At 65.5% G+C, this 22,000-nt stretch overlaps 4 protein-coding genes across 8 annotated transcripts; 2 read left to right on the top strand and 2 right to left on the bottom strand.

Annotated features, from left to right (window-relative positions):
- Window positions 1–1,603: 1,603 nt before the first annotated feature.
- Window positions 1,604–4,359, top strand: INKA1 (inka box actin regulator 1). Its single transcript, XM_062585614.1, has 2 exons — window positions 1,604–1,700; window positions 3,367–4,359. Exons 1-2 carry the CDS (start codon window positions 1,650–1,652, stop codon window positions 4,294–4,296), a joined length of 981 nt encoding a protein of 326 aa, XP_062441598.1. The 5' UTR covers window positions 1,604–1,649; the 3' UTR covers window positions 4,297–4,359.
- Window positions 4,360–4,557: 198 nt separating this feature from the next.
- On the bottom strand, window positions 4,558–16,737 carry UBA7 (ubiquitin like modifier activating enzyme 7). 4 transcript variants are annotated; one of them, XM_062585567.1, is made up of 24 exons: window positions 16,677–16,737; window positions 16,434–16,602; window positions 15,034–15,168; window positions 14,712–14,818; window positions 13,930–14,020; window positions 13,585–13,726; window positions 13,247–13,344; window positions 12,939–13,085; window positions 12,645–12,803; window positions 12,267–12,374; window positions 12,078–12,158; window positions 11,821–11,976; window positions 11,481–11,646; window positions 11,061–11,257; window positions 10,345–10,409; window positions 9,799–9,982; window positions 9,609–9,683; window positions 9,299–9,420; window positions 9,002–9,188; window positions 8,191–8,277; window positions 7,881–8,072; window positions 5,441–5,542; window positions 5,244–5,344; window positions 4,558–4,796 (listed from the first exon to the last, which is right to left on the bottom strand). In XM_062585567.1, exons 1-24 carry the CDS (start codon window positions 16,727–16,729, stop codon window positions 4,670–4,672), a joined length of 3,051 nt encoding a protein of 1,016 aa, XP_062441551.1. In that variant the 5' UTR covers window positions 16,730–16,737; the 3' UTR covers window positions 4,558–4,669. The 4 variants fall into 4 exon arrangements, 3 of the variants coding, with proteins under 3 accessions (XP_062441551.1, XP_062441552.1, XP_062441553.1); XM_062585568.1 differs by lacking the exon at window positions 9,299–9,420 and adding an exon at window positions 8,622–8,731; XM_062585569.1 differs by lacking the exon at window positions 5,244–5,344.
- Window positions 16,738–16,776: 39 nt separating this feature from the next.
- TCTA (T cell leukemia translocation altered) lies at window positions 16,777–18,719 on the top strand. The gene is made up of 3 exons (XM_062585439.1): window positions 16,777–16,997; window positions 17,100–17,157; window positions 18,618–18,719. The coding sequence occupies exons 1-3, from the start codon at window positions 16,796–16,798 to the stop codon at window positions 18,658–18,660; spliced, it is 303 nt and encodes a 100-aa protein (XP_062441423.1). The 5' UTR covers window positions 16,777–16,795; the 3' UTR covers window positions 18,661–18,719.
- Window positions 18,720–18,767: 48 nt separating this feature from the next.
- Window positions 18,768–21,828, bottom strand: AMT (aminomethyltransferase). Of its 2 annotated transcripts, XM_062585437.1 has the most exons (9): window positions 21,737–21,828; window positions 21,427–21,594; window positions 21,233–21,313; window positions 20,718–20,846; window positions 20,351–20,429; window positions 19,877–20,022; window positions 19,557–19,737; window positions 19,173–19,328; window positions 18,768–19,006 (listed from the first exon to the last, which is right to left on the bottom strand). In XM_062585437.1, exons 1-9 carry the CDS (start codon window positions 21,791–21,793, stop codon window positions 18,828–18,830), a joined length of 1,176 nt encoding a protein of 391 aa, XP_062441421.1. In that variant the 5' UTR covers window positions 21,794–21,828; the 3' UTR covers window positions 18,768–18,827. The 2 variants fall into 2 exon arrangements, with proteins under 2 accessions (XP_062441421.1, XP_062441422.1); XM_062585438.1 differs by lacking the exon at window positions 21,427–21,594.
- Window positions 21,829–22,000: the final 172 nt, after the last annotated feature.

The following is a 22,000-nucleotide window of genomic DNA, read 5'->3' as shown; positions in this document are numbered from 1 at the left end:
TGCCAAGGGTGCTGGGCACCACCCAGGCCCTGGCATAATGCCAGCCACCTGTGGCTCCTGGTCCAGGATTGTGGGATGGGACATTGCCCCGATAGCCACCGCCTCTGCAGGCGCAGACCTCCATCCTAGCTGTGCCTTTGATCCTGCAGATGGGGGGGGGGGACTTGGGGGTAACAGGGACACGTCATGCACAGCCTAGACCCTATCTGGGGTTTTAACCAAGTCACAATTGCCCATCATCAGCTCCAGAGCACATGGATGTCTCCAGCATCCCCAGGCCCACGGCCACCAGAGGGCATGGCCACTCTACCGCGCCAGATGCGCTGGCTTGTTCCAGTCAGCTGCAGGGACCAGCCTGGCCTGGCACAGCTGCTCCTACCACTGGATAAAGCCTCTATTTTCAGCAACAGGCTGACCAAGGCCTTGCCAGGCGTGTGCAGGCCTACTGCAAGCCAGGACTAGATAGCATCGTCCTGGCCACGTGGAAGGACCACAGAGGTAGCAGACACAGTGTATCCCTAGCTCTTATGTGAGAACCTTTGGGGGGGGAGCTGGTGAGGATGAAGGAAACGATGCTCTGCAAAGTTTTGCTGCCACATCAGCCGCTGACTTGCTGCTTTGCCATGTTACACACTGGGGAGCTGGAAAAAAATTAGCTGGGAGCTAATTTTTGGCCTTGCTCTCATTCATTTGCAAACCAGAGTGATGTCTCCCAGAATTACTGTTAAATGTTATTAGCTACCAATTAATAGACACTGGCAGAGTGCAACCCGTTTGGCTATGGGTCACCTTTCTCCTCTTTTGAGGTTCAAATATTTTGTCAGCGGGGGGGGGGGGGGGGGGGAGGGGCGGCTGCTCCTGTAGCCTTTGCTGGCTCACTGAGCCAGCTGATGGCTCGGGCTCACAGCCTGGCCTGCAAATGTTGGTCCCTCCACTTGGTTTTTGCAACAGGGTTGCAATTCCTCCAGCTGAGGCTTCCCGGGCTCACTGTGCCACAGTGCGCTGCACTTGGGACCCCCGGGGCCCACCCCAGGGTGCAAGGCCACCCCACAGAGCAGGTACCACAGGGCTAGGACAGAGCAGGGCAAGGCGCTCATGTCCCTGGGGGGGGGGGGACGCCCAGCAGTGGGGAGAAGGGGCGGTGGAGCACCCAGAGGGCGGGAGCGGGGGGCAAGGAGGGCCTGTCACTGGGATACGGTAGGGGTCCTGCTGAGGTGGGCCCCGAGCCTGGGGTCCCGCCCTGCCCGACGGGACACTGTGTCCCACGCTGCCAGGGCACCTGGATCATGCCTGGCACAGCCGCATCCCGGGCTCCGAACCGGGGCGGGGGCAGGTCCTGCCTTGCCGGGTCCCGCCCCAGGGATCAGGAAGCTGCGGTGCCCAGCCCGAACCGGGCACGGCGGTGCTGCCCTGACGGGGCTGCCCGGCCCCGCTGGGACACCAGGTGCCGCCGGGGGCCCGGGCTGGGGCGGGGCGCCGGGGCCGGGGCCGGTGCGGGCCGCGCTCACGTTACGGCCGGGCCCCATTGGCTGCGGCGGGAGGGGCGAGGCGAGGCGAGGGCCGGGAGGCGGCGGGGCGCTGCGCTGCGCCGCGCCGCGGCCGAGCCCGAGCCCGAGCCCGAGCCCGAGCCGAGCCGAGCCGGGCCGGGCATGCACAGCGCCCGCCTGGACGCCCGCCTCGGCCAGCTCAGCGCCGACGTGGTGAGTGGCCGCGGGCTGGGCCGGGCCGGGCCGAGGTTGGGTTTTTTTTTTTTTTTTTTTTTTTTTGGGGGGGGGGAGGGCGCCGACCCCGGGGTTCCCCACCGCAGCGGCATTGCCGTGATGTCGCGGTGCCAGGCGCAGCGGCCACAGTGGTCCCAGTGCGGTGACAGCACACGCGGGAGGCAGGCGGCACCCACCGCGCGCGCCGGGAAGCCGGGAAGCCGTGGGGCAGCTAGGAGGATGCGGGCGCCTGGGGGACGCAGGCGCCCAGCAGGACGCGAGCGTCCCGAGCCCCCCTCGGGATGACGCAAAGGACACGGGTGGCAGCTCTCGGGGTGGCAGCCCCGGCACTGTCACCGCCTTGGCCCTGCTTGCCGCCCTGCCCCGCAGCAGACCAGTGCGCCCCCCCCACCCCTCCCCACACCCACCCCGGGCTGCCAGGGGCCGCAGGACCCCATGGTGACAGCGTGGCCGCAGGCGGCCTGGCTGGGCCCACGGGCCCTGCCGGCCGGTTCGCCGCCTCCTGCGGCTCCACAGCTGGCGCAGGGGTCCCCAGGCAGCAGCGCAGCACGGGGCCTACGGCTCGTCGCCAGCGGGGCCAGCCCGGAGGGCACCCGGCCGGTGGGGAGAGGAACGGGGCGCTCGCTGCAGGGGACGGCTCTAGCTGGGCACTGAAGGAAACAGCGGGCTGCGCTCTGCTCCTCGCAGCCTCCGAGCAGAAAGGAAAGCAGACGTAAACCCCTGCTTTTTCGGTTCAAACAATAGGAATTCAAGTAAAAGGAGCGGCTTGGCTCCTGAGCAAACCATTCCCTCAAATACCCACTTGGGAAAACTCATTTCCAGCCTCAGCTGTACCCTCCCCGCTGGCGTTTTGGGGGGGGGGGGGCCGTGACCCCAGGCCCGGCTGAGCCATGACGTCACCCCGGGGTGTCCCCAGCTGGAGGGCGGGTAGGGTGGGGTGACCCTGCCAATGCGTGGGGGGAATGCCCCACCCCAGCGCCCGGGGTGGGGAGGATGGGTGGCCGGGAACACGGCCAGCCCCATGCCACCAAGCACAGCTCGGGCCCGTGGGTCGAGTGCCCAAGCGGCCACCCTAACCAGATTGGGGGATGCACAGGGAGGGGGGCACCAGCGGCAGCGCACGGCTCCTACGTGCCATGGCCCTGTGTCATTTCCCGGCAGGCTGTGGCCGGGGCTGGGTGGCTGCTTGCTCACCCCGACATGCTGCTGCACGTCAGCCCGGCTCTGTGCAGGAGCAGCGCGAAAGCGGGACCCGGGGCTGCAGGCAAGCCGAGGCCTGCGTGCGCGGCTCCCTGCGCCAAGCCGCACGCCCAGCTCCGGCAGACGCCGCTCTGTGGCCTGGGCGCCAGGGCCAAGCCACCCCCTCACACCCCCCCTCCCCCCCGCCACCCGCCGGGGTTGGCCCTGAGCGAGCTGCAGCCTGCCTGTGCTCAGGCACCACCGAGCACCACGGCGGGGGCTAATCCCCCCACGCTGCTGCCACAGAGCTGGGCAAGCGGAGGAGCACCGTGTGCCTGGCGCCGGGCAAAGGCGGGCGGCACACGGGCTGCGTTTGCCCTCCTGTGGGCCGGCTGCCCGTGCAGACGCGGGAGGGGGACCGGGAGCCACGAGGCTGCCACACTAACCTGCCCTTCTCCCCCTCTAGCTGTGCCTGCGGGAAGCGGGGGCCGCGCTGCAGGCCCACATGCACTGCATGAGGCAGGCTCTGCACGACCTCAAGCGGGCGCAGGGCCCGGCCCCGCGCCCTCCACTGGTGCCTGGGCCCTACTGGGACCAGCGCAGCCCCAACCGCAGCTCAGACGTCTCAGAGGCAGACTCAGCGTGCTGCGTGGAGCCGGGGGGGGAGGAGGACGAGCGAGCTTCAGCGGCCCAGTCCCCCCCCGCCAGCGAGAGGAGCCTGGAGTTTGACTCGGGCTACTCGGAGGTGTCGGGGGGCACGTGGCAGGAGGAGGCACCTGTGCTGCGCCGGCACCTGCAGCCACCACCCTGCCAGCGGGCACACCGGCTCTCTGTGGGTGCCTTCCTCCGTGGCAGCTCAGGCCAGGTGCCCGCCCCGACTCGGAGGGCCCGGCCCAAGTCCACGTCTGACGCCTGCCTGGAGCAGTGGCGGGTGCTGGAACCGGGGGATGCGCAGGACTGGACCGTATCGCTGCTGTCACAGAGCCGCAATCGCCAGCCTCTGGTGCTGGGCGACAACTGCTTCGCTGACCTGGTGGAGAACTGGATGGACCTGCCAGAGGTGGGAGCTGAGCCGCGGCGCTTGCCTCCCACCGAGCCCTCTCGCTGGTTGGGCAAACCCCATGGCTTTCTGCTCAACCTCTCAGGCAACGTGCGCCGCAAGCTGGCCAGCATGGCCCGGCCCCGGGCCACCGAGGGTGCCCGCCCTGGGGGCCGGGACGCTTCGAAGCGCCTCTCCTGCCCACTAGGCTTAGGCGCCCAGCCCAAGGGCACCTACTTCCACCAGTCCCATAACAACATTGCGCAGCTGGCCACAGACTTCAACCGCTTCACAGCCCTCATGAACAGCCGGAGCCGGCAGCCCATCATCTGCAACGACGTTATCGGCTACATTTAGCCCTACCCAGCACTGCTTGCACCCACTTTCACCACTGTAAATAAACCTTGTTTTTGTACGGTACAGCCGCAGCAGGCTTTGTTGGGGGGTGAGGGCTCCTCTGCAGCATCACAGGGCTCTCAGCACCCTAGCTGCCTGGCTCAGCAGCCCAGGCTCCTGGCAGGAGAAGGGATGGGGTGTTTGTGTTTACTGGGTGTCCTGATGTCACACTGTAACAGCATGAGGGTGTTTGCAGTGAGGGCTGATGGAGTGACCACATACTGGAGCTAATCCTGCAGCTTTTATTACCAGGGGCAGCAAGTACAGTGTGGTCCCAATGGGCAGCTGGGGCCTGCTGCCTCTGGCATGGCCATCCTGGTGTCCCACTCCAGGCTCAGGGCAGGTAGCAGAGGAGACGGGGACAGGAGTCCTCGTCTTGATCCTCTTCTCCCTCGCACACGTATTGCAGCTCCAGTTCCCGGGGCCGCGGCTCCCCAGCACCCTCCAGGCTCTCTGAAAGCCTAGAGTGGGGGAAGGAAAAAAGGTTGAGGTGGGGGCAGGCTGGTTCCCCCAGCTTGGCCAGTTCCTCTGGGATGGGGAAAGCCACGTTTGGCCGGCTCCTGCAAAGAGAGGGTTCAGGAAGCACCCCCAGCGCCCTGGGCAGGCACCCAGGAGCGAGCTGCAGGCTCCCTCCCCACTCAGGGCAGGGAAGCAGCGCCTGTGGGGCCAGGCTGGGCAGACAGCGAGGGGCCAGCCGGGGGTCCTGCCACGGGAAGCGCTGACGGCAGGATGTTTACCCTGCGGCAGGCTGGAGCAACGGACCCATCTGCAAGCAGCTCTGCAGCTGGAGCAGCTCAGCACAGGGCGGGGGGAGAGGGGGCAGACATCTCCCCCCTGTGCCCCAAGGGGGGAGACACTGCTGGGGGCAGGATTAGGCCACAGGAGTGGGCAAGGAGCTAGGGACCTACTTCTTTGCCTGCTGCTGGGCCCGCGTCTCCTCGTTCTGCTCCCTGTTGTAGAGCACAGTGTAGCCGTGCAGGAGCATGGTCACAGCCAGCCCGTGCACCCTCTGCAAGAGCCAAGAGTCAGGGTCCCGGGCCTGTGCGCAGCCCCCCGCGCAGCGCTGCCTGGTCCAGCGGCTCTGCGCTGCCCAGGCTGGGCTCACCCGCAGCCAGTCCAGCAGCTCCCGCACGGTCATCTCCTGTCCATCGGCGCCAATTCCCTGCACCTCCAGCCGGTCCCAGCAGCTCCACTCCTTCTGGCCGTACTGCAAGGGGGGAGCCCAGGGTAGTAGCAGGCCCCAGCCCGGCCCGCTGCAGCCCCGCAGGGAGGGAAGGGCTGGCACAGCCTGTGCCCAGGGCAGAAAGCACAGAGCCAGAGAGGGGGACCAAGGCACAGCTTGGGACCAAGGCTCAGGACTGCCTGGGTCCGGGGGTGACCGGGGCACAGCCGTCCCCTCGGCACTGCCGGCTCCTGCGGGGCAGTCTGGGGAGTTGACATTTCCTCCAGAGCCCCAGCCCGGCCTGGGGCACAGACCCTGCACAAAGCCCCATTGAAGAGCTGCACAGCCCCACACAATTGCCTCTTCTTGCTCCTGCAGCCCCCCGGGGCCTCGTGAGCCCGGTTCCAGCCCGAGGGGGCCCCTGGGCTGCTGGCCTCCCCCGCGACGGTAGCCAACAGCAGCGCTGCGCTTGGGGATGAGTAGCGGAGCCATCAGTGCTTGCTGCCTCACACCCAGGCCCAGTGAGGGCTCTGCTGGCCTCCATGCCTGGCCCAAGGTGTGCCAGGGCTCAGCGCCCACGGGGCTGAGCACCATCTGGCATGGCCACCCTACCATCTGCCCTCACTGCGGGGCAGTGCGAGTCCTGGCGCTGGCTCCATCTCTTCTCGCCCAGCTGGGAAGGGGCGATCGCACCTGGCTGCTCTTGCCTCCTGCCTTCTGCTGCAGCCTCTCACCTCCTGCCTTCTCTCCCCTGCAGTAATCGGACCCCGGGCGGAAAGGGGCTTAACCCCATACTCGCCAAGGTAGCGCAAGCCTGAGTGATCCCAGCATGGAGGGAATGCCACTGCTCATCCTGCCTAGCCCAGCACGCAGGGAGCCCCGTTGCCCCCACCCGGAAACGCCATCCCAGCCGGCACGAGGAGCGCGGGGCCAAAGCCACCCTCGCCAGCCCAAGGCCTGCTCGCCTGGTCGCCCCCAGCGGGCCTGCAGGGAGGTGTTCCCACTGTGGCCAAACAGCGGGACATGTGCTGGCACACCCTGCTGCGGGACACGGAGGAACCAGGAGCCGCTACGGGGCGATCCGGGGATGCCGAGCAAGCGAAGGGAGCAGAGGGCGCAGAGATATACAGAGGAGCATCCTCCACCGAAGGACGCTGCTGGTCCATGGACCCCAGACCCAACAGCTGCCGAGGCAGCAAGAGGTCCGCCAGCCCTGCGGCACATCCCCGACACCCTGGCGGCCCTGTCCACGGGGGACTCATCCCCATGGGGCAGCAGAAGCTGCCTCGGTGCCATGCAGGGGGGGGAGGTTGGGGTGGTTGGGCAGCACCCCATGGTGCAGGGCCACGGGGCGCAGGCATGGCAAGGCGCTGCTGCAGCCGGGCGGCCCGAGTCCTTGCCGGAGCCGGAGCGGAGGCGTTGAAGGCGTCTCCCCTCCCCCTCTTCCTGCCCCCGGCTCTGGGCCCCCCGGGCCAATCTGGTTCCAATCGGCACTTCCTGCCGCACAGGAAGGGCTGCCTCGCACGCCATAAACCCCCAGACAAAGAGGCCTCTATCGCCCAGACGGTCCCAATCTGGGACTGCCCCCCCGCCCCCGCCACGGCTCTGCTTTCGCTCTCCGGCACATCCCCACGAGCTCGCCGCAGCCCGGCCCCCACACGGGCCCCGGGCGGCCCCTCGCAGGCCGGGACCCCCGGCCCTGCTCCCCCCACCAGGCAGCCCTGCACTCGGCTCTGGACGGGGCCCAGTGCCAGCTGCTCGCTGGCTGTTCCAGCTGGTTTCCATAAGCCAGATGTGAGAGGCGGCTGTGGCCTGCTACCTCCTTGTCATGCCCCCCACCCCCAACCATGGGGCGTCAGCGCCGTCTCAGCCCCACGGCTACCAGAGCCAGGCTGGAGCAGCCCCCTTGGGCCCACATGCGTTTGCTCAGGGATGGGCTTGAAGCTGGGGCGAGCGGAGAGTTGGCGGCTCGATGCCTGAAGTCCCCAGGAGCTCCGCTCCGCTCTGCTCCCTTGCGCGAGGGGGGCGGCGGGGGCCTGGCGAGCAGCCCGGGCCGCAGGGGCCGGCAAGGCTGCAGGAAGGAGCTAATTCCTCGCTGCCTGGAGGCGCGCCCAGTCCACCGCAGGCCCGAACGCCGTTTCCGGAGCCTGACAGCCTCAGCTGCTTGGCTTGTCCCTCCTGCGCGGCCAGCTCCTTCCCTGCCACCCAGCGCCCTCGCAACCAGCCCAGATCCTCATGGCAGTGCAGCAGGGACCCCCTAAACGCCAGCTCCAAGAGCCAGGGTGCCCCAGAGGCCGCTGGACAGCTCTGTGCCCTGGGAGAAGCCTCCCCCATCCATCACTCTGCCCCCGGAGCCTGCACTCCCAGACAAGGAGAGTCCTACCCTGTAGGTGGAGGGTGGCAGGGGCTGGACACGGAGCAGCAGGGAGTCAGAGAGACACAGGTTGCTGTTGCGGTAGCAGCTGCGGTCCTGGCACCCCCACACCAGCTTGTAGATCTCCAGGCACGCCAGGCCGGCCACGGCCATCGTGGTAGTGGCAATGGCAGGCACGATTCGTCCGACAATCCGCTTGCTCTGAGGGAGAAGTAGGCATCACGAGCTGCCCCTGCACAGGACCAGGCCTCCCTCGAAACCCTGCCGAAAGCTACAGGGGCCTGTGCTTGGCCACAGGCAGCCCAGCCCTTGGCCTCACCGTGAGCCAGTCAGCACAGGCGATGCCATAGTTCTCTGCACGCAGGTTGGACGCGGCTGTGACAAAGTCCACGTGGAAGTTGTCATCCTATGGGGAAGAACACAGGGACATCAGCACCCTGCAGGAACTGACAGCCACTAGAGACCCCAAAGAGCCAGCAAAGACTCCATGGGCTGCTCAAGGACAGCACGCTCCCAGCAGGGAGATAGGCCAGGACTCAAAAACAGTCCCTGGCCTCCTGGCTAAGAAACAGCTGGCAGGGTTACAGGGCTGCCCATGCATAGGACAAACACGGCCTTTCCCTGTGAGTTCTGCAGAGCAGCTTCTACGCTGGGAATAGCGCTCAGCACTGGGCACATGCCTACCTCAAGCCCTGTGCATCAAGTCAAGCATGGCTGTGGATAGGCTGCTGCCTGCCCAGCCCTGGGTACCTTCTCAAAGTGGATGGGCTCCATGATGGGTATTTGTGTCTCCTCGGCTTCTAACAGTTCCCCTCTCCACCGTGCCAGCTCCTTGGTGAGCTCTGCCAGGCGCCCTTGGTCTGGAGGCACAAAGGTGTGTTACCTCTGCACCAACATTGTGGCGGAGAGCATGGCCTCCACAGAGCATAGCACTTGGTGGATGAGGGCCATCTGCTCTCCCCTCCTGGGGCCCTAGGGTGGCAGGGACCAATGGCTACAGCAGCTCATGGGCCAGGAACTAGCAACACCAGAGCCCTGCTAGAAACAGGTTGGACCCAGAGCTCCCTGGTCCAGAGCCTTACCATAGCAGATCCAGGCATCCAGGAAACAAATTATAATGGAAGCCTTACCCACAGCCTCCTGGACCTCCTGCCTTTCCTCCATGATGTGGATCTTGAGCCCCTCCTGGGGTGTGAAGGGCGGTAGGACCAGGTTGCGAAGGATCTCCTGAGTAGCTGCCCTGTCATTGCGAGCCAAAACCTTGTGTGTCTGAGCAAAGAGGTGGGCAGCAGCCATGACATAAGCCACATGGGTGTCCTGTGAGTACAGAGAAGGTCAGGGCAGTGAGGGCCATGGGATGCCTTTCCAGGGCAGCCTATGAGTCTGCTCCTGTGCTGCCACAACCAGGTAGGGCAGCCCAGACTTGCCCTGAGGGGGAGATAGAGATGTCTCTCCTCCTTCTGGCCACAGAACATATATGGGATCTCCTCAGCAGCTCCGCAGTGCCTTGACAGACCAAGGGAACAGGGACAGACCCTGGTCCAAGACTCTGCAAGTCAGAGTACGAAGCAGGTGCCACATATCAGTTTGGCCCATGATGCCCCCATTCAGCCTGTGGCTATGGTCCAGCATCCCTCATATTCCATCTAGGGCCTGGCTCTTTCCCCCAGCCTGCAGTGTCCTCCATGGAGTGCCAGGCCTACAACCCCAGTCCCCACAGCTCTATCCTGCACTTACATCATCGGGATCAAATGTCAGCAGATGGGGACACCTCCTGTCCCCTGACCAGAAGGCAACACCTGGGCTGGTTTCCTGGGCACAGGAAAAGCAGAGTCAGGCTTGAGGACACTGCCACACTGGCAAGGGGGCAGCTGGCAGAGGGGGGAGGGTGCAGGAGGGTCCCAGCCCTGTTTGGTGCCAGGCTCACGTGCTCTGGGGGGAAGGTGAGCAGCAGCTGGGAGATGGCATTGTGGTAGCAGCTCTGCCAGTGCTGGCGCGCCCAGTGCACACAGTCCTGCCAGTCCCGTGGCCTCTCCTGTAAGCTCCTTTGCACTTGCTCCAGGACCTCCAGAGCCTTTGGTGCCTCCAGGTGCTCCAGAAAAGTTGGGTCTCTGTGAAACCAGATAGTTCTAAGGTCGTGAGGCCAGCCTTCACCCCAGCCTTTGCAGGGCACATCCCCAACTCACAGCAGGCAGAGTTGACCCACCAAAGAGCTCTCACCAGTAGGAACAGGCATTATCTTGCCCCAGCTGATGGGGACTCAGCAGTAAGATCAGGCCTGGCTAGTGTCCCTGGAGTAATCCAGCAGGGCACCCCGAATAGGATACAATAATCTGTCCCCCATCCCTGTCCCCATCCCCAGCCACATATCCAGCAGCAGCAGCGAGCAGTGCCCTGGCAGCACCCATGGTCCCTCCTCTGGCTCTGCTCCCTGCCCTGTCTGTGTGCCTCTGCTCCCGACACCCACACTCACACCAGGAACCGGTTGACGTTCTCTGCAGGCAGCCTGAAGAGCCCCTCAAACTCATCGCGGGCCCACTGTGGAGGGGAAAGCAGGGGTGGAACATGGGGCTGCAGGTGCTCACCCCAGCACCTCCCTGCACATAGGCAGCAGAGGCTGGGACTGGCACTTTGGGTTGTCGGAGGACATCTTGCTTCCCAGGGGTCACTGTGGCCCCATCAGACGAGTACGTGGCTCTATAGTGCAGCCCACAAGACCGTGCTAGTCCCTGCCAACCCCTGCAAAAGGAGCATCCAGGTTTTTGACTCTGCTCAGCACCTCTAATTAGGGACAACTGGTCCTAAGCCCTGTCCACTCTGACGCATGGGCTGATGCATGGGGCTACAGCACCCCATGGTCCCCAGGAACCCCAGCCCAAGCTGCCCTGGGCTTCATGCCAGGGAGGGAGAGGCCATGTCTGAGCCTAAGGAAGGCGGTGGAGCTGCATGGGGCGGGGAAACTGTTCAGCAGGAACGCATGCTGGACTTGGGCTTCCAGCCAGGAAACAGCTGGGGCCTGTATCCTGCCCGTGGCCAGCAGCTCCTTACAGCTCAGCGCGGGTCTGGGGCTTGAGGGGGGGAAACAGCTTCCTGTGCAAAAACAAAGGCCGGGGGCTTCCTCGATCAGTGCCAGGGGGCACAGATGTCTTGTGGGCCCAGCCTTGGCTCTAGTTGAACATGGCCCCCTACCTGCAGCGTGTGCTCAATGGTCTGGGGGAAGTGTCTCAGGGTGCAAAGGGGGAAGGTCTTGTCCACAGGGTCACTGGCAGGCCCCAAAGCGTTGGTCAGGTGGGGCACCATGGCAAGCACATTCCCCCGTGTGCCCTCCATTCCTGAGTCCACCAGAGGCTTGAGGAAGCGGAGGCAGCAGCTCTGCAAGTAAGCACCTGTGGGGAGCAAGGAGTGTCCAGGAGCCAGAAAGGCACTTTTGCCTAGATGGAGTGGAGACAGGTTTGGTCCCAGCCCTGGATGGACAGCACCAGACTCCTCTTCCCCCCTACAGTTACATGTGGCAGCTGCCCACCCAAACCCATGCAAAGCGTGGCACACACTGCCTGCAGCCAAGTAGCACCATCGTGCGCCTGGCTCCCACTTGCCCCAAGCACTCACGTGTCTCCATGTTGTCCAGGGCACTGGCAACTCCATCCAGATGCTTGAAGAAGTCAGCCCCGTAGATCAGCTCCATGGCAGGCCCCACCTGGTTCTGGTGTGCTGTCACCTTGATGTCAGGGTTCATACATCTCACAGCTGCAGCTGCTACCTCTGACTTTGGCTTCTGTGAGGGCAGCGAGGATACAGTCAGTTCCCCTCCTGGTGCCCCCAGCCCCGATCTCCAGGGAGAACCTGTCCAGGGAGCCCACCCTGGCCCTATGGACAGCAAAGTTTCTGAGTTCTCCTGAGGAAGGAGCATGGGGCCAGATGCTTTGGCTCTTGCCTGGCTGTGGCTCACCGATATATCCGCTGAGTGGAAAAGGAACTGCCGATGAAGGTTAGAGCGTGCGATGGTGTCCATGTCGGCCACCGTGATGTTCCCGCCTGTCCCCGCAGCCAACCCCATCATGGCAAAGCTTTTCAGCAGCTCACAGCCAATGGCACCAGCTCCCACCTGCCAGGACAGAGCTTTTGCCATCTCCCTCAGTGCTGGTCAAGCACTTTGCAGGCCTCTGGAGGCCTTTCTCACACAGCGGCCCTGCCTCCCCTGCTTACCACAAAGTATTTCTGGTGGCCCAGCTTCTCTTGGAAGTCTGCCCCAAACACCGTGATCTGGCCATCATAGCGAGAACCCCTCTGTTGGGATAGATGAGCTGCAGTGAGTGTGGCTGGCTGCAGTGTCTCCAGCATCCAGGTAGCAACCTGGCACAGCCAGGACAGGCTCAGGCACCAGCTAGCTCTCACCGGGGCACAGTCCTCCTCTGTCAGCTGCGCAGCCCCCTCCAAGTCCAGGAACTCTAAGGCATCGAAATAGAGCCATTGATCCAGTGGCAGAAATTTCCCCGAGGCAGCCTGGGCAAAAACAGGACCCCACCAGCTCTGCAACCTGCTTCGCAGCTGGGCTCTGGCCTCCCAGCTGGGCTCCTTCCCTGTACCCCAGATGGGTGACCCAGACCCTTCCCTCCGGGTTGGCAAAGTCCTAAGCAGACAGCATGTGCCCTCTTGCGGTCATCAAAGGCTGTGGGATGGCCATGCCGAGCAAGACAACCTCTGCCAGCTTCACCTGGGACCTGTCTGCTGTCTGCAGCAGGTCCCCCATGGCCCCATCCCCACCCTACTTACCTTCAGCACCTCCTGGGCTGCCAGGCCCCCCATGAAGGCAGCCATGGGACTCAGGTCCCCTGCGCTCACGCTAGCAAAGGCTCGTACAACATCCTCATCCAGGGGACCTTGCTGCTCATCCAGGCTCCGTGCCAGCTCCAGAACCCGCTCGGCATCCCCCTGGGCCAAAGTAGGTGAGAGATGCCCCATGCACAGGATGCCTCCAGATAAGGTGGCAGGAGGATGAGCACATGGAGAGAGCAGGACCAAGGACAGGCCAGAGGGAGGCTAGGAAGGGGCAGGATAGGGCCTCACCTGCGCCCTGGGCTGAGGTAGGCACCCCTGCTCCTTGCGGAATGCGTGCAGGGCCTGGAAAGCTATGTGCAGGCTGCGGCTGCGTGGAAGGTCTTCAGGATTTGACACCTGAATCTTCGGCTTCACCAGGGCTGTACGCAGGGGCTCCTGTAAGCAGTGTCCCAAGTGCTTGAGCACAAGATACCTCTCCAGAAGCACCAGACTGCCACAGCCCCTTGGGCTTGCATCTCCCTTGCAGTGGCTTGTCCACACACCTGGTCCAAGTGTGACCCAGGCTTGCAGCACCATGAGGTCAAGGGCAGACTTACATATGAGTGCTCTTGGGGCAGATGCACCTGCAAAACCAGGCCCCCACAGCAGTATGGCGAGAATGAGCTCGTGTCACCAATCTCCAGGCGGAAGGCATCTGTGAAGGAGCAAGAAAGGGGGAAGAGCATATCCAGGCAAATGGAGAAACAGTCACAGCTCAGAATCTACCATATTTCTGAAGGACATCAGACTGCAGCTCCAATGCTGCAGGCAGATCAGAGCAACATCCCATCAAGCCCTGGTGAAGAGAATCTCTGCAGTCCAGATCAAGGCACAGCATGCAGGCCCGTCGTCCAGTGGGACTCCCTCACTGCCTGGTCCTACCTTGGTGGCTCACCTAGCACACGAACAGGGCAGGGCTGCTGGCCATTCAGCTCAATCATGCCCTCCACACCTGAGAATGTCACCACGTCACCATCAGAGAAAAGGTGGCCACGGCCATCTTCTCCTGCTGCACACGTCACAATTCCTGGGTTGCCCTGGGGAGAAAAAGAAATATGAACGCAGGAAACCCTGATCCTGATGACTTGAATCAGGTGAAGGATGTGCCAGCATTTTGGGAGAGTGCAGTGGAGCTAGAGGGACATTAGGGAATGGACACACAACACAGAAAGCTATTGGGATACATAATAGAGCAGAAAGGCAGTGTGGATGCTGGAGCCTGCTGTGGTTCGCTTCCTACCTGGGAGATGTGCTGCACGGAAGCACGAACCGGGTCAGCATCCGTTGGGTCATGAACAACAAAGTGATCCCCAAAATCGCAAAATAGTTGCCTGAGATAGGAGCAACAGCAAGTTTGTTAAACAGGAACCTCATGAAATTCAAAGTGCGCTGCCATGTCCTGCCCCCAGGATGGAATAATGCTGGCAGCAGGACAGGCTGGGGGTCATGGGCTAGGGAGCAACTTTGCAAACCAGGGCTAGAAGCTGGGGGACAACTAGTTGACCAGAAGCCAGCAGTGTGTCCCTGCTGCAAAGATGCCAATGGTAACCTGGGTTGCACAAGCAAGACTGCGGGGGGGAGGGAGGGTCCTGCCTCTCTCTTCAGCATGTGTGAGCCCAGCTGGAGTGCCTAATGGGAAGGTGCAGAGAAGACAGAGCCAGGCTCTTCCCCAAGCTGCACAGAAGCAGGACGAGAGAGGACAGCCCAGGCTCAGACACAGGAAATTACTGTTAGACATACAGAAAAAACTCTTCATCTTAAAGGTGGTGAAACACTGAAACAGAGTCCTGGAGAGGTTGTGGGACTGCCGTTCTCGGAGACATTCAAGGCTTGACTGGACAGAGCCCTGAGCAACCTGCTCCGAGGCACTGTTGCCCAGAGCAGAGCGACCCAAATGGTTCCTGCCTCCACATGGTTTAGGGTGCAAGGTTTCCCGCAGCCTGCCCACCCTAGGCAGCAGGGGCTGGGCCACCAGGGGCCCGGCCTGGACAGTCACAGGGACACTGGGCATCATGCGCTTACCCTGCCAGGCCCTTCACATCAGCCACAATGAAGCAGATACCCCTGGCATGGCAGAAGTCACCAATGCGGAGTTGTTCCTCCAGTGGGGAGTCAGTCAGCACCACAACCTGCATCAAGGTCTGTGTCTGCATCCATGCAGGTGGTGGGTGGCCCCCACTGCCACTCCAGCTCAGGGCTGGAGCGAAGTGCCAAGGCTTCGGAGGCGACAACAGCAGCCTTGGGTCGATGCTGCCCTTCTGAAGGCTGCCCAGTCCAGGGGACAGCATCCAGCCAAGGACCACTCTTCCCAGCTCAGCGTACTGGAGCACCAGAGCCTGCTCACCTGGAAGGACGTGAGGAAGTTCTCTGACAGCTCCTCTGTGTGGGCTGTCACCAACACATGGGAGTTCAGCTCTGCGAGGTGCCGCTGGGATGCCACGGCCCGGTTCTGGCCCATGTTGCTATCCGTGAGGAAGAACTGTGGGACAGACGCACAGTGGGGGCCATCCACATAGGTTGGAGGAACTGCCCCATGATAACAGGACACTCCCCGAGGACAGGAGCTTGTGCTGGGGACTGTACTTATGAGGACACCCAGTGGACTGTACATGTAATGACAGGGCACTCCCTGGACAGCAGCTATGAGGATGAGGGTCCCCACAGGTTGTACCCGTGATGGCAGGGCTCCTGGGGCCATATCCATGTTGGTGAAGCATCCTGTGGGCTCTACCCAAGACAGCTGGCATCCTGTGGGCTACACCCATGACCCCAGGGCACCCTAGACCATACCAATGAGAAGAACAGGTGGTCACCCTGTAGGCTGCACCTGTGATGGTGGAGTGCTCTCCAGGTCATACTCATGATGGGGGCACCTCCAAGGGCTGTACCATGATGGAGGGGCACCATAAGTGCCATAACCATGACAGTGAGGTTCTCTCCAGGCCATACTCATGATGGTGGGCACCCTAAGGGCTGGGGTGGCACCCCAAGGGCCACACTCATGACAGTGGAATGCTCCCCAGGCCATACCCGTGATAGTGGGCACCCCAGGCCCATACCCATGATGGTGGGGCACTGCAGGGCTGTAGTTGTGACAGTGGGATGCTCCCCAAGCCAGACCCATGATGGGGAGGCATCCCAAGAGCTGCAGCACAATGAGGGGGCACCCCAAGTGCCATAACCATGACACACTGTGGGCCACACCCAGGAGAGTGAGGCACCCCAAGGGCTGTACCCACAATGATTGGGGGCTCCCTGGGCCATACCAGGTGGGCACCTCATGGGCCGTAGTCCTGACAGTGGGGCACCCCAAGGGCTGTACCTGTAATTGGGGGCACCCTAAAGGCCATGCTCACAACAGTGGGGTGTTCCCTGGGCCATACCCATGATGGTGAGCACCCTATAGACCAAAGCCCTGACCATGGGGCACCCTAAGGGCTGTACCCCTGACTGGGGGCACCCCAAAGGCCATACTCATGATGGTGAGGGTGCTCCCCAGACTGCCCCCCATGACTTGGAACACCCCGTGGGCCATACCTATGACAGTGGGGTGCTCCCCAAGCAATACCCATGATGGTAGGCACCCCAAGGCCTGCACCCATGACAGAGGAGCACCCCGAGGGCTGTACCCCTGACAACAAGGGGGCAGTCAGGCGCCGCAGAGGGCTGCAGCAGGCCCGGGGGTGGGGGTGGGGGGCAGAGGGGGTGCCCAGCCATGCCACGCTGCGCCGTGGCGCGCCGTACCTGTGAGGCCCGGTCGGCAGGGCCGGCGGCAGCGGTATCGTGCAGGGTAACAGCGCGGGCGCCAGCCAGCACCAGGGCCTTGGCCACCTCGGCCCCCAGGCCCCGCAGCCCCACCACCAGCACCGCGGCGCCCGCCAGCCGCTCCATGGCGCTGCGGCCCAGCACGTAGCTGCGGGGGAGACGGCGGGCGTCAGGCGGGGCCGGCGCCCGGGGTCCCCGGCGCCCCCGGCCGCCGGTACCCACAGCTGCCGGGAGTACAGCCCCTCATCGTCGGCGGCCGGCTCCGCGCCCGCCATGGCGGCGCTTCCCCGGCGGCACCGCCCCCGCTCCGCCCGGCGGCGACGCAGCCCGAGGCGGCGGCGATGGCGGCGGCGGCGGGCTGGGAGGCGCCGTGGCGGGCGCTGGGCGCGCTGGGCCGGGAGCTGGCGGCCGAGTGGGCGGCGCAGGACTTGCGGGCCGCACTGTGCCAGCTGCTGCTGCTGTGGCTGGGGCTGAGCCTGCTGGGCATCCGCCTGGCGTGGCGGGCCTACGGCGGCGCCGTGGCGGCGCTCTGCTACCGCCCAGGTACCGGCCCCCGCCGCGGGGCCTTGCTGCGGGGTCGCCTCGCCGCCGCCACGGCCGCCGCCGCCGCCGGCCGCCCCCGCGCTCACTCCCTCTCCTCCGCAGGCCCAGCCGGACGCAACGGCGGCGGCGGCACCGCCGACCGCCCCTGCCCGCCGCCGCGGTGAGTCCCCGCACGCCCCTGGCGCTGCTCGCTCGCTCCTCCTCGCCCCCCGGGGCGCCTGCTCGGCCCTTCCCGCATGGACCGGTGCCCTCCCAGCCATGCCTGGCCCAGTTCAGCCAGCAAGCACCCTCCCAGCCACGGCTGCCGCGGTTCAGACTGCCGAGTGCCCCGGTGCCCCTGCCCGGCCCCGTCAGCGCCCTCCCGGCCGTGCCTGCCCCTGCCCGGCCCCGAGAGCGCCCTCCCGGCCGTGCCTGCCCCTGCCCGGCCCCGTCAGCATCCTCCCAGCCGTGCCTGCCCCTGCCCGGCCCGGAAAGCGCTCCCCCGGCCGTGCCTGCCCCTGCCCGGCCCCGTCAGCACCCTCCCAGCCGTGCCTGCCCCTGCCCGGCCCGGAAAGCGCTCCCCCGGCCGTGCCTGCCCCTGCCCGGCCCCGAGAGCGCCCTCCCGGCCGTGCCTGCCCCTGCCCGGCCCGGCAAGCGCTCCCCCGGCCGTGCCTGCCCCTGCCCGGCCCCGAGAGCGCCCTCCCGGCCGTGCCTGCCCCTGCCCGGCCCGGCGAGCGCTCCCCCGGCCGTGCCTGCCCTGCCCGGCCCGGCGAGCGCCCTCCCGGCCGGGCCTGCCCCTGCCCGGCCCCGTCAGCGCCCTCCCGGCCGGGCCTGCCCCTGCCCGGCCCGGCGAGCGCCCTCCCGGCCGGGCCTGCCCCTGCCCGGCCCCGTCAGCGCCCTCCCGGCCGGGCCTGCCCCTGCCCGGCCCGGCGAGCGCCCTCCCGGCCGGGCCTGCCCCTGCCCGGCCCCGTCAGCGCCCTCCCGGCCGGGCCTGCCCCTGCCCGGCCCGGCGAGCGCCCTCCCGGCCGGGCCTGCCCCTGCCCGGCCCCGTCAGCGCCCTCCCGGCCGGGCCTGCCCCTGCCCGGCCCGGCGAGCGCCCTCCCGGCCGGGCCTGCCCCTGCCCGGCCCCGTCAGCGCCCTCCCGGCCGGGCCTGCCCCTGCCCGGCCCGGCGAGCGCCCTCCCGGCCGGGCCTGCCCCTGCCCGGCCCGGCGAGCGCCCTCCCGGCCGGGCCTGCCCCTGCCCGGCCCGGCGAGCGCCCTCCCGGCCGGGCCTGCCCCTGCCCGGCCCCGTCAGCGCCCTCCCGGCCGGGCCTGCCCCTGCCCGGCCCCGTCAGCACCCTCCCAGCCGTGCCTGCCCCTGCCCGGCCCCGTCAGCGCCCTCCCGGCCGGGCCTGCCCCTGCCCGGCCCGGCGAGCGCCCTCCCGGCCGGGCCTGCCCCTGCCCGGCCCCGTCAGCGCCCTCCCGGCCGGGCCTGCCCCCGCCCGGCCCAATGAGCACCCTCCTGGCTGTGCCTGCCCCTGCCCGGCCCCGAGAGTGCCCTCCCGGCTTTGCCTGGCCCGCTTTGCCCTAGCGCTCACCCTCGCCACCACGGCAGGCCCTTCCCAGCCTGGTGCCGCTGACCGCTGCCCCGTCTCCCTACAGGGAAGGTCCAGCCGCGGAGCCGGTGAAGACGCACCGCGAGTGAGGGAGCTCCGGGACTGGCTGCGGATTGCCCACTGCCATTAAACCGCTGTGCCCTCCCTGGCTGTGCCTTGCTTTGGGACCCACCGCCACCGGAGACGAGGCCAGGGGCACGGGGCATCGGTGTTTAATAACGCCAGGGATGCCGGTGCCCTCCCCAGGTGCCAGGCCTCACTTGGCCACGTAGTAGTGGGTGGGCACGAAGGGCATCTTGGCGACGAGAGCTGAGTGGTGCTTCTTCCTCACCTCCACGGTGAGCACTGTGCCTGCGCGGCTGTACGCAGCCTCCACGTAGCCCATGGCGATGTTCTTGCGCAGGGAGGGCGAGGGGCACCCGCTGGTCACCGTGCCTGGCACCGCAGGGACACAGCGAGGTCAGCAAGGGCCAAGAAGCTCCACACCTTCTCTCCCCGCGTCCATGGACTGGCGCAGCTGAGGGTGCCTCTCGGGACGTCCTCCTCGCCGTTTCCCCAGCCAGGCCGCGGCCACCCACTGCCCCTGCCCACCCCCACATACCTATAAGCTTGCCCTCAGGACCCAGGATGGCCATATGCGGCCGGATGGGGGGCCCCACAGAGGTCAGACCCACGCGCTTGCGCTTTGGCTTCTCTTTGATTTGCGACATGATCACGGCTGCACCGGGGAAGTCCATGGCTGTACGCCGGCGCTTTCCTGCAGGGGAAGAGGCAGGTGAGGGTTGGAGCAGGAGACACAGGCATTCCTTGACCTTCTGCTGTGCCCAGAATGTCCTGCCCTGGTGATCCCCTCATGGTCCCCTTGAGCCCTCTCACCTCAGCTTGTTCCTGTTTGAGACCCAAGCCTACCTTGCGTCTCTGCTCCCCACCATGGCCTAGCTGCCCCCCAAGGAGGACATGGAGGGAGAACATGGCCAAAACCTACCCAAGGTCCACACCAAACTGGCCTCCACAGGTGTGGTTGTCTCATCAATGTCATTCCCGTAGAGGCAGAGACCTGCCTCCAGCCGCAGGCTATCCCTGGCTGCGAGCCCAGCCAGCCACACTTCGGGGTCACTGAGCAGCCTCTCAGCCAGCTCCACCACCTGTGCTGCAGGTACCGAGATCTGTGCAGGGACACGGGCATGGTCAGCAACTTAAAGCATCTCATGGGCATGTGCCGCTTCCCCTCCCCTTGTACCATGCCAGTCCCACTCTACAGCAGAATGGTCCTGGTGCGGACCAGCCCCTGACTCTTGGTGGTACCTCCACACCGTCCTCGCCGGTGTAGCCACAGCGCGTGACTCGGCAGCCCGGCACGCCAAAGACTGTCATTGTCGCACTGTTCATGAAGGACAATTTGGCTAGGTCATTGGAAAGTCCTGCCTGCAACACTCGTGCCATGGAGGGACCTGGGGAGAGACAGGTGACTTTAGGGAGAAGCAGTATCCAGGAAAAGGGGATGGGCTGGCTCATAGCATGGGGAGGGGGAAACTTTGGCCAGGAACAGAAAGCACTGACATGCGTCTAGGCATGACCTGGAGAAGAATGCAGCCTAACTCCAAGATTTGGTTCTTGCATCAGGGTCTGGGAAGCGAACTGCCACAGCTCAGTTACCCTCCCCATGTGTGCAGGGTCCAGCTCAGTTACCCTCCCCACGTGTGCAGGGTCCTGGTCCCCTGGAAAAGGTGATTCTCTTGTGATGCCACTAGGTGCCAGCCCACGTAGGGAGCTCACTACCTTGCAGAGCCAACAGAGCATTGTCCGAGACTTCCAGGTGCACATCGCTGCCAGCAGCCTGCAGTTCCTTCACTCTGTCCTGCAAAGGTGACATGACAACATCTGCCAACATGGGGACACGCAGAAGCCAGACCCTGCGCTTGGCCACAGCCACTCTGACCTCCGTATAGCTGCAGACATCAGCCCTCGCTTGCCTGAAGGGAGGGGAGACTTGCTCCAGCAGCCTACAGGGCGTTTCTGTCCTGCTTTCCCGTGTTCTGTAGCCCTCCTGTAGCCCCTGTCTCCAGCACTGCCTTGGGTGAACCCAGGCCAGGCAAGCGCACAGGCAGACCATGACATCATTTTGAGTACGGGGCAGCGACCATACCTTCATGATGGCCAAGTCCTTGTCCGCACAGCCTGCGTTGGACACAACGTAGAGGTGATCTGATGTGTTTGTCACAATGAGGTCATCCACAATGCCACCCTTCTCGTTGGTCAGCAGGGTCAGGGTGCCCTGCAGGAGAGAGCACGCTTGCCCTAAGGAGCTGCAGGTAGGGGTCAGAGGGGCTAGTAGGGCCCCTTCACTCTTTTGCTCCCTGTATCCTTTCCTCCCCACTCAGTGCACCCCCCTTGCCCGACTGCACGATGCCAGCCTTGATCCACGTGCCCACGTGTGTGGGGGTCCTTCCAGGGCAAGATTGGGAAGCTCCATCCCTTGTAGGGTGCTGCTAGAGCTGCAGACTTGGTGGCAAGGTCCCGGGAGCCAGGTGACATTTGGGACACAGGGGCAGAGTAGGGCATGCAACCTTGCGTCCACCCCAGCATGTGGCTCGAGGGTGCCGAGCTTTGGCAGTGCACGAAGCTGCAGGTGGAAATGAGGCGCTCTGCGCCCCTCTGTACCTGGTCCGGCTTCAGCTCCGCAATGTCCCCGACCACCAGGCTCTCCATGAACTTCACGCGGTCCCGACCATACACCCTGCTCTGCAAGGAGACAGCAACATGAGGGCTGACTGCTGTGGCGCCCCTCCGTCTCGAAGGGTGCCGGGATGCCAGCGCCTCACTGGCTCGGGCAGGGCACCCAGCGGCCCAGCTACCTGCAGCATGTGGGAAACGTCGAAGAGGGAGCAGTGGCGGCGCGTGTGCAGGTGGGACTCCAGGTGCCCGGGCCCGTACTGCACGGGCATGCTCCAGCCGGCGAAGGGCACCATCCTGCCGCCGCGGGCCTGGTGCAGGTCGTGCAGCGGCGTGCGCTTCAGGCCATCCTGCGGGTGGGCACAGGGGGTGTCCGCGAGACAAACCGCGGCCCGCCAGGCCGTGCCGTGCCGTGCCGTGCCGGGGGCTCAGCCTGGCAGCCCCGCCGTCTCCCCCCCGCCCCCGGCTCCCCGGCGCCGTCTCCCCACTCACCGGCGCCGAGCTGAGGCAGCGGCGGGCCAGCGCGGCGCCGCGGCCTCCCCGCAGCATCCTGCGGCCTCTGCCCGGGCCCCGCCGGCCCGGCACGGCCCGGCCCGGCACGGCCCCGCCCCGCCGGGGCGCCTGGGACATGGAGTCCGCCCGGGCCCGCCCCGCCCCGCCCCGCCCCCCGCCGTGGGGTCAGCCGCGGGGCTGCGGTGGGGGCCGCTGCCCCACAGCCGGGGGGGGGGCGGTGCTCAGCTCTAGGGCCGGTGGGCT

Source organism: Rhea pennata, chromosome 12, assembly GCF_028389875.1.
Source record: "Rhea pennata isolate bPtePen1 chromosome 12, bPtePen1.pri, whole genome shotgun sequence".
In the NCBI taxonomy this organism is placed as follows: Eukaryota; Metazoa; Chordata; class Aves; order Rheiformes; family Rheidae; genus Rhea; species Rhea pennata.
The sequence above is the reverse complement of the archived record's forward strand: the minus strand, read 5'-3'. Positions and strand labels throughout refer to the sequence as shown.